General features: G+C 36.5%; 1 protein-coding gene across 2 annotated transcripts; it reads left to right on the top strand.

The window, feature by feature from the left end:
- The first annotated feature begins 527 nt into the window (after positions 1-527).
- On the top strand, positions 528-9,817 carry LOC132197087 (uncharacterized). Of its 2 annotated transcripts, none has more exons than XM_059620140.1 (6): positions 528-884; positions 1,560-1,934; positions 6,466-6,618; positions 7,040-7,223; positions 8,387-8,553; positions 9,148-9,817. In XM_059620140.1, exons 1-6 carry the CDS (start codon positions 639-641, stop codon positions 9,319-9,321), a joined length of 1,299 nt encoding a protein of 432 aa, XP_059476123.1. In that variant the 5' UTR covers positions 528-638; the 3' UTR covers positions 9,322-9,817. The 2 variants fall into 2 exon arrangements, with proteins under 2 accessions (XP_059476123.1, XP_059476124.1); XM_059620141.1 differs by lacking the exons at positions 528-884; positions 1,560-1,934 and adding exons at positions 2,202-3,782; positions 5,411-5,776.
- Positions 9,818-10,365: the final 548 nt, after the last annotated feature.

The raw sequence follows: 10,365 nt of genomic DNA, 5'->3' as shown, positions 1-10,365 counted from the left end.
AAAGGTTAACTAAAGTTTTTTTTTATTATCTGCCAATAAAAAAATTAAATTTATAATAAATTAATTACCATTTTGAAATTAACTATTTTAAGAGTAAAAATCTTCTCTATTGAGCCCCCTGTGGTAACTGAAGATTCAATGCAATATTTCCTCATTACAAAATATTATTTCAATAAATTATATTTTAAAAATCAGGAATATTTATCTCCTATTGATAAAATTTAATTGCATTAACAAGCAATAACCTATTACTTCGATATAGCTATATATTCGCGCCATAATAATTGAGAATATTACTCGCAATAACCAAAACCGGTGATATCCGGCATAGCTGAGAGACGGCGGTCAACATTGTCCGCGCAGCATCTTTGCGTTTGAAAAATAACAACGCCTCAGCAACAACCACTACACTTGTTGCATTGCGAAAGAAAGGGACAACAAAACGTAATGGCAGGAAGGATTGATATGCACGCGGGCGGGCGGGCGGGCAGTTCCATTCTCTGCAGCGTCCTCGCTCGCGCGCTCTCAATATTTAAATTGGAGAGCCATTAAGAGCGGCAGCAGAAGACGCTGCGTGATAAGGGAGCAAACAAAAGAGTCGAGTAAAAGGCGCGCGGCCGCGAGGAGCAAGATGAGAAATGGGTCTGGCCGAGTTGCAGGTGCAAGTGGTGCAGTTCAGTCCTGGACTGCTCAAGAAGAACAAGCCCCGCGTGGGCCCGCGGAGCCCCCGGGAAATCGAAGACCGGCCCGAACCGCCGGACAAAAACGAGTGTTCCCTGTTCGCGGTGGCTGAAATGGCCTGGGCCATGTTGGTGATCACCCCGTTGGTCGTGGGTCAGTGGCGGGGTTGCTGGTCGTTGATGGCTTTCTACACACCTGAGACGGTTTGTCCAAATTTTATTTTTATTTTTCTTAATTCAGCAAAAATTTATAACTTAGTTACATAATATTATTCAAGTTTTGAATTGTGAAATTTGTTTCAAGATAATAATTTTTTGTGAGGCACGAAGAATACGAAATAGTGGTTTTGTTTGAAAAAAATTATATTGCGTTTTTTAACATAAGAATGAATCTTCTTTTTGTCTTATCAATTTGCACCTTGGTCTCCACTCAAAATCTTAATCCAGGCAGACTATTTTTCAATTAATTATTCTCGCTTGAAAGGTATCTTTTGACAGAAACTTTGCTGCCGGCTCAACGCATCATTCTTGACAATGAAAGTTTTGTTCTAGAATTAAACTTGTAATCCTACTATTCATTATAGCAGTTGATAAAATAATTTAGGAGGATTATTTTTGTTTAGGTAGGAAATAAATTACTGAATTTCCAATATTCACATTTAATGTTTTTTTAAAGATATAATTACGCATTTAAATAAATTTGTATAAATTCTCAAAGAAAAAATTCATAAAAAAAATTTTATTTAAATTAATTTATTTTCCTATTAATAGATTTAATTCACTGATTTGGAGAAAATAAATTACACTTTTTTAGTTTTAAAATATAAAAATAATTTTGTTTTTAAACTATTTTAATTAAGCATTAATTTTAATTTTTAGAAGGAAGAACGCTTTCTTTGGTGGTCGCTTGTGCTCGGCGCTGGCACAGGGGTAGTTTTCGCCTTGCTTCGGCAGCCGTTGACGCGCACCGCCTGCAGCACCAAGACGCTGCGTCAACGCGTGTGTCTGGTCGTCCTGTCGAGGATTTACATTTTCCTCTTTGCGCTCGCCTCGATTGCCTTTTGGCGGGGTTTGTGGGAGCTGATGGACATGCACTGTGGAAAAATTTACCAAGTGTGCTTGTTTTCCATCGGCCTGGGCGGTGCGTGTCTTGCCCGCCTTCGCAGCGTCCGCAACCTTTCGGGGCCACCGTTCATAATGGTGCCTGACCTGAAGGACACTATATTCAACTTTCCCATCAGATTCAAGACTTCGGTAAGTAAATGTGTGATTTTTACCCAACTTTTGCTTATTAGTATTGCCATAAATCTAATTATTAATTTAAAATTATATTTAATTCTTTGTTTTAAATTAATGAGAAATGTGCTGAAAATTATCAACACAATTTTAGATCAGTTTTGAATGGAAATAGCTTTCAAAAAATGGCCAAATTACCATCCGATGTAACATCCTTTGTGTTGAAGAATGATAATAATATAATGATAATGTTATGTTTTACAAGTTCAAACGATCTTTTAATAGAGCGCGTAGTTCAGGAGGTCGACCCCGCTAGTGCCAGACTGGAGAACTCGCGCCGGCAAGCACGCTTATTATTATCAGTTCTGATGTTGTTCTTTTGATAAAAAAGATGCAGGTCGAAGGTCAATCTAATGACAGTTAGCAGAAAATAAGAAAAGTTTTTTTTAACCGTTCATTTGTTATGTAAATCAGAACAGTATAAAAACGTCACGACCAGAGAGTTTGTGGCATCAATCGACACTAATTGTAAGCTATACAATATAAATCATCCAGTAAATACAATTTTCTAAGCTGATTATAAAAAATTTAAGAAATACATTGCATATAATTCATTATAATATAAAATCAACATTTGATAATAGTATAAGATTTCTTAATTTAAAAAAAGAAGTTTAAATGAAATAATTTATATTGATTATGATTTCGGCCTCATTTATTAATTGGAAAAAATTGTTAAATAGGATTTTGTAAAAAAGTTTAACGAATGAATTTTTTTTCTTTTTAAATGAGCAATAACAAAAATGCATCAAGCTTCTAAATTCAAAATTTGTGCCGATGAAAACCAGAGTTTAGGTTCACTTAAGCGGACGTTCGATCCATTAAACACACAACTTGCAATGGGTATGCAACTTGTACAACACGCTTGAGCTCCTTGCTGCATACGCAAAATTAAATGATTATGTTATTACATTTTTTTGTTATTGATTTTCATCAATTGGAAACTTAGTTTGTCAAAAATATTTATTAATTAAATTCAAACGCACCTAAAGGAAGATTAGAAAATCCATAACTATAATTCTTCTTACAAAAAACGCAGTATATGACAACATTGTAGCGGTCAAGTAATAAACATATATTCTCAGAGACATGTTTTCATTGATAACCGGAAGTTCTTTGCAAAATAAAAGCAGACACGAAAATAAAAATATTCAAATAATAAAACAATTAAAATTAATAAATAAAAATCGATTTTATAACTAAATTTAAAGTTTAATGAGAAAATTTTAATAAATTTATTAAAAAAGTAGGATAAATTTAAATTTTAAATAAAATTATTATTTCTGTTTTGAACTTCAGCTAAAGAAAGCAAAAAATAACACCCTCAAAATCGATATCACCTTCTCAGTAAAGATCTCCAAAAATTTAATCATCTCACCAAATAGTCTTATCAGGGAGAAAAAGATCAAAATAAATAAGGGTGGCCTAGACCCGAGGGTGGCACTTGGCGATAAGGCGAAGGCGCATCTAGTGGCAGATAGACAATCAACATCTTTTTTTTCTTGCTCGGCCGTTTACTCAATTTAGTGCGACCGCTTAATTAATGGAGGGGATCCGAGGCGGCAGTGGCGGCGGCGGGCGCATCGCAATGAGCGAGCCAGAGTGCAGAACGCGAGAGCAGTGATGGGCAGAGGAGCGTAGATAAAAAACCGAGCAGATCTATGCGCGATGAAAAGCTGCTGGCCCGGTGAGATGTGGCCCAGCGCCGTGCTCGACGTGCTCTTCTCGTGTCTGGTGGTGGGACCGGCCGTCGTCGGCTACTGGCGGGGCACGTGGGCCCTTGCCGAGCACTACATTGTGCCCCAGGTGCTTTTCCACCCCCGAATCTTCCCCCGAGGGAAAAGTGCGAAATTTGTGTGGTGACTTTTGAGTGAGATCAGTGTTTCTTAAGTTTTTCTTTGATATTCTTTTTATGGACCGAAAAGGTATGTGAGATTTTTGGCAGGAATTACTCGTTTTTATTTAAATTTATTTTTTATCCGGTAAAATTTAAGTTATGGTGTGCACTGTTTCAAAGAAATTCTTTTCAAGTTTCAGTCTCAGTCTCAAATTGTTTAGTAAAAAAAATAGTTTTATATTCATTTTTCATTCAACTGTGGCTTCCTAAATTTTCATTACTCTTTAAAATTAGCCCATTCAAATTTAAATATTAGTTTGAAACGGATCATTCTTCATGTTTAAATATAACATCTAGCAGTGCAAAAAACTGATTTTTACTAACATCTGACTGCAGTTTTAATTGTACTCAATAAATTCAAGGTGAAAATGAGTATTCATGGAAAAGCCCATTTCAAAAATGGATTTTATTATGAGTCCCCGATTAATAATACAAATACGCAGTGTTTTTCTGCATTCAATGACACGTGCTATAAAAATAAACTCAAAAGTCACCTCACAAAAGCCAACGAACTTTAGCCTTCTTAAATCTGCGCCGTGATTGTCTGGCATTGTCTTTATCAGTGAAATTAAGAAATCAGCTAGATGCAAAAATTAAACTTCTTGTGAATGTGCGGCTGATAAGAATCCACTTTAAAAATCACAGATAGATAAAAAAAGCTTTCATAATTCCCGCGTTAAAATGGTTATTGATGCTTTTGAAAAATTCAAAACGTTTTTCTTAATATAAAGCTGATGATTTTTATGAAAGAGTATTATTTTGTCAATTTTTGTTAAAATGATTGATCGATTTTTTGTGTATATTGACATTGTTATAAGATTGGTGACGATGAAATGCCCGACGTCATGGTGTAGATAAACAATGCATTGCTCCTTAAAAAGCCGTTTTCGCTGAGCGTTTGTAGTTTGTGCAATGCGACCAATATTCTCAAGAATTTTTAGATTGAATTTCACTCTGAACTATTATATTAAAAAATTTAAAATTCACATTCCAGTACAATTTTTTCTCGGGGGTAAATGTGACGGAGATAGCTTTAGCAACATTAACTATTGCTAAAGGTGGTCTTGATGAAACATTAATACAATTTTGAGAAATAAAATACTTAGAAACATGCATTTCTTATGTTATTTTGAGGAGTGGATAAATATAATATTAAAAATAATTTGAAAATTAATATAAACAATTTTGAGGGGGAAAAATATGGTTATTTACAATTTAAAAATCTAAAAACAAATGTAATATGTATGAAATTATATAAATATAATTAACATGAAATTTTATAAGTTTTTTTTTTAGTTTCTCAAGCTAAATCAACGCATAACAAACCAATGTACTTAATATGAATCTGACAAAAATGCATCTAGAAATAAATTGAATAATTTTTATAAAATATACAATCAAATTTAAATTTTGAAAAAATTAGCATCCTAATTATTGAATAATGGAGAATTGAACGCTCGCAATTAAGCGAAAATGGCTTTACATCGGGGCTAAACTTTGAACGGGTCGCGTATAACTCGATCGTTTGCGTGCGCAGGACCCGACGCTGAGCGCATGGATCTCGTTATGCATCGGGTGCGTGTCGCACCTGGTGTTCAACTTCGTGCAGGGGCCCTTGCAGCGCCACGTGGCCAAGTGGAATTGCGTCGCGTGGCTGCTGGTGTCGCGCCTCTACACGGCCTTCTTCAGCTTCGCGTGCGTCAACTGCTGGCGCGGCGTGTGGCAGACGCTGGAGCACTACACGGGCAGCGACCTCAGCGCCCTGATGGTCACCACCACGGCCGCCATCATCGCGCTCGCCGTCATGCGGACGCTGCGTAACATCGCCGCGCCGCCCTTCGCCATCGTTATCGACGCAAGACCTGGATACTTCCAGTTCCCGACCATGTTCAGGGTGTCGCCTGTGAGTCCGCAATTGTTACAAATAAAAAAATGTTACCCGGTTTAAAATTTGTTGACTTAAAATGTTTTACGCTTAAAACCGTTTCTTTAATACTGGAAATCGCAAGAAAATAAAATAATCTCAATTTAAAGGGATAATTTTAAATTGGCGAAATATGCCTTGTTTAGAAAATAAGCATTAAATAAGGTCGGTATTGTTAAAAGAAATATTTGAGTTCTGACGAATCTTTGCTGTGTAGGTCAAAATTATTATTATATTAAGACAAAAAATTAATTGCAAAAGCAAACGGTTTTATTTATTTTAAGCTTGATCATATTATGGTGAATAATTTGCAAAAATAAACTCGTTCATTTAAAATAAAAGCGATAAATTAAACTTTCTTTTTGCATTGAAAGGGATTTTGACTTCAAATTTAAAAATTTATAATTAAAAAAACCTCAAAAATTAATTCCGTTCACACTTAAACAATTTTTTCAGCTATGAAAAACATTAATAAAAAAAATTATAGACGAGCTTAACTTCAAGTTTCACTAGTTATTTCATTTAGATGTTATTAATTATTATCCAACACCATCTCTTGCTTGTAAAATGCTGCTTTGTACCACGTATTTTTGTTACTCATGCAGATAGTTAATTATTTAATCTGCCTCTATAAGCACAAATCTACAAAAAACATTTTTTGTTTTCAGGGATCTAAGGACCCAGCCCTACACACGTTAGATTGCGTCTTTTCTGTTTTCGTCATTGGGTCACTAGTGGTTATTGTGTGGAGAGGCACGTGGGGCATCCTCGACATCATTTTGATGCCCGAAGATCCCAACACTTCCGCCTGGCTCTCACTGGTATGTACTTTTCAAGGCCAAATATTTGAACGATTTATTAATTAATTATTTTAATCAATGACTCCATAATCCATAAATTAGAGTTGAATATATAAATAATTAATTCCCATTAATTCAGTCATAATCTTATTATCAATCAATAAATACCTTTTTGCGTGGTGCGAACGTGGAAAAGTACGCAATTAGAATTGCGCCTGATGTTTGTAGCATGCAAATGTTGAGCTCCCTTTTAAGGCATGTTGCACGGATGTAATATAAACACGCGGATCTGCCAAGTGGGCAGTCGCGTTTATAAAGTCATCAATCAAAACGCGTAATAGTGGTCTTGAATAAAATACGCAACTGCAATTCTCAAGGTTTTATTTATTTTATGAAAAAAGGATAAAATATTACTATTACAAAAAAATCTTTCTGATTTCAGGCGATCGGGTACGGCGTGACCGTTGTGGGCTTTGCCTTGCAAGTTCCGGCAAGGATAGCGTGCGACAAACTTTCAGGAGGACCACGTCTCATCGTGGCCGATCTTTACCAATTTCTCTGTTTTTGCGGTACAGTCAACTTGTGGAGAGGGATTTGGAACCTGCTCGACATCTACCTTTTGCCAGGTAAAATTTATTCAATAATTTTGGTACCTTTTAAATATTTTTAGTTTTTTTTCTTTACCATTAGAATGTCGAAATTCTTAAATGATAGGTTCACTTAATAAGAACGGGAAATGAATTTGATCGAGCAGAGGTCAGAGTTAAATTAAGTGGCGCCTCACTTCAGTCGATTCTGACCGACGGTCCCTATATCATTGTCTTTATGCAAGTTTTGCACAACCCACGTGAATCTAAACACGAAAAGTCTGTCCAAAATTGCCGGCTAATCCACTAATCACCTCCTTCCGGCCCTTTCGAGTTGCCTTCCTTGACAAGAGTGACCAGCCGAGCGAACGAGATTGACTTACGACCCCGCCACAACCTATAATGCCAATCTAAATGAATTAGACGAGCGCGCACTCTTGACCCTCTCGACGGCCCCTGATAATTGAATAATGCCATGCCAAGTTGTTATTGTTTTCTTGTTTGCCGCTTGCATCACTGCCATTCAATATTTTAGTTTGATTGAGGTAATTGGAAGCGTTTTAAATATTATTTTTTAAATCAATTAAAATTACAGAACTTTCAAAATAAAGTTAAAAACGGTTTGTGCAATTTTTTATTTTATTAAAAAGGATCTTTAAAAAAAACCGAGACAAAAAAATTTAGTAAAATTTTAAATTGAGTTTTTTAAATGAAATTTTCATTTGAAGAACGTATTAATTCATATTACAGCTCCCATGAGCACAATTAATTAACAAATGTCACGTTAGATAAAAGGAACTTTAAGCTGTTCGGCCTCGAATAGACAAGTAATCCTGTTGGATAATAGAAATAGAATTTATCTGCAGCGAGCTCCTGATTGAAATTGCCTCGCGCATCTTGAAAAAAGGAAGTTGCCGTACGTGTCCCACGTAGCGGCCGTAGATCGGATTACCAGCTTGAGAGGAAGAAAATTGATTTCTGCTCCATCTCCCACGATGCACTAATTTGCATTTGTCGCATCGAGAGACCGTAACTTAAGACTCTCGGTGCGAGACAATCGGTATAAAAAGCGTTTGTCGTTTACTGTAAGTGACCACCGACTGCGAGCCTCCATTCAGGGTTTTTTATATCCTAATTTGAAATGATTGCAATCGACAATGTCAAAGAGCATTTGACTGAAACATTGTTTGTTAATTTTGCAGAGACGCCGCTCGTGAGCTTTTGGGTGACCCACTGGGTGTGTCTAATTGTGCTCATGATTTTGAATTGCGGCAACTCTTTGCTGGTGCGGGGCGTTTACATTGATGGCGAAGAGGAGGGTGGCCAGTGCGTTGTCTTCCAGGTCAACTACCTCAGATACCATTACAAAGTAAGAACATATTAATTTACATGAATTTAAAGTTAAATGTATTAATATTTAACTTTTTCTACAAAAAAATATTTTTTTAATTAGTTCCTGTTTTTAAATTTAATAATAATAATAAAATAATAAATTGTGAATAAAATTCAGTTAAAAATTTGGGTGATTATTTGATAAAGTGCTGAAATATTTGTGTTAGCCGATCCGTATATTTAAATTTCCTTATAAAATTTTAAGGTCCTTGATGCCTTATGATATACCAATTATTACTTAATTTTAACTCTCTGCGTTTCATGTTCATCATTCTGTCACCTGCCAGTAAGTGCAAGAATTAATTGAAATTAAAAAATGTATGATTATGAAAATAATCAATTAAACAAATATAATAGAATCCATAATTATAAATTATCTTACATTATGTATTGAGAAAAAAAATATAAATAGTCAATTTTTCCAATGTTTAATGCGTTTAATGTCTGTGCCTCCAGGATAATTAAATGCTGTTTATTTGGATTCACTGTTTCAAATGATTCAATTAGAAAAGAAAGCAATATTAAATAATGATGGAACGTATTGAAGAAAAAACTTTAAATATTGTTTCAGGAAAAGAGGAAACGACAGGCGGCTGCACAAGTTCAAGGCCACTCGGGTCACTCGGGAACAGAGAAGCGCAAGGATATGGATGTGCGGGGGCCACCAGGCGCTGGTCCGGGGCTCGAGAATCACCACGTACATGTGCCCTTGATGACTCACACGCTCCGGGACACGATACTGTGAGAGTTTCAAACCAAGAGACAGTGAGACTGCCCAAGAGAACGCGCGGTGATTTCTTTCGGAAGCACCGGCGGCATCCGAAGTAGAAAAAAGAACGTTTCGCGCTCGGGTGCAAATCTATTGACGTATACGCGCACGCAATAATCTCTCACTCAGGAGCATTTTGGGTGCATTATCAAACGAAGTTGCATTTTTTTCATAGTGGAATAGTTATTTCGGTTGGCCCTAGTCTCGCAGCAAAATCATCATCGAGTTCAGAGAATGCGAGTGATTTTGTGGTTACTTTTATCATTGCTGAAGATTTATCACGTGTGTGTTCACGAGCTGGCCTTCGTAATTTAAGAGAAAAATCATCCATTTCCATTTCTTGTGGCGCAAAAGTCGGAAATGGAAAACGAATCGTTGCAAGTTTAAAAGAAAATACGCGCCTGCAACTTTTACACATTTTAACTTAATTATTTTATGTTTACACGTGCCATTTAAATAAAATTGTTAAATTTTTCACATAAACTCGTTTCAATTTTATTTTGAGCTTTGATTCATTCCGAGTTTAATCGGATGCGGGGGATCTTTGGCGGCCACCTGCGGGTGGCACATCCTCGGGAAGTGGACCAGCGGGGTGCGAGTTCCTCTGGGGCTGGCCAGCGGACCCTGGGGCCACCGACTGCGGCCGTACCCACGGCTGGGCTGGCAGCGAGGCAGTCAGCAAAACACGTTTCGTGTTTATCCCCTCGCTGAGCGGCCAATTAGCAGCATCCGCAGCGACTGAGACTAGGTTGGTGCTGCTTGGCCCCTTGTTCGCCAGATGACGCACATATGGAGCCACCACACGTCGGCCCGACTTGTAATTTAATTAGCGACCGTCTATGTGCTTTTTGGCACTAATGCTGATTGCATTTATGATGACGTTTGATTAAAATTTAATTCAGCTTGATCCCAGCTTGATTTTTTGAATCAGAGTAGCTAAGAATAATTCTTCTCTCTAAATTAAAACAAAATAACGCCCATAAAACATCACATAATGAAGTTATATTAAATATTCTCTTA

This window comes from Neocloeon triangulifer, unplaced genomic scaffold, assembly GCF_031216515.1.
Source record: "Neocloeon triangulifer isolate White Clay Creek 2 clone unplaced genomic scaffold, ASM3121651v1 ptg000012l, whole genome shotgun sequence".
Taxonomy (NCBI): Eukaryota; Metazoa; Arthropoda; class Insecta; order Ephemeroptera; family Baetidae; genus Neocloeon; species Neocloeon triangulifer.
Note: the sequence above shows the minus strand (reverse complement) of the source record. Positions and strands in the feature narration are given on the sequence as shown.

What these genes read in the sequence shown, in the direction of transcription:
- LOC132197087 (XM_059620140.1), top strand. Translation starts at nt 639, where the DNA reads ATGGGTCTGGCCGAGTTGCAGGTGCAAGTGGTGCAGTTCAGTCCTGGA. An exon ending in CTTTCTACACACCTGAGACG is followed by an intron (nt 885 to 1,559) that starts GTTTGTCCAAAT and finishes TTTAATTTTTAG; the next exon opens with AAGGAAGAACGCTTTCTTTG. An exon ending in CGACATCTACCTTTTGCCAG is followed by an intron (nt 7,224 to 8,386) that starts GTAAAATTTATT and finishes TTAATTTTGCAG; the next exon opens with AGACGCCGCTCGTGAGCTTT.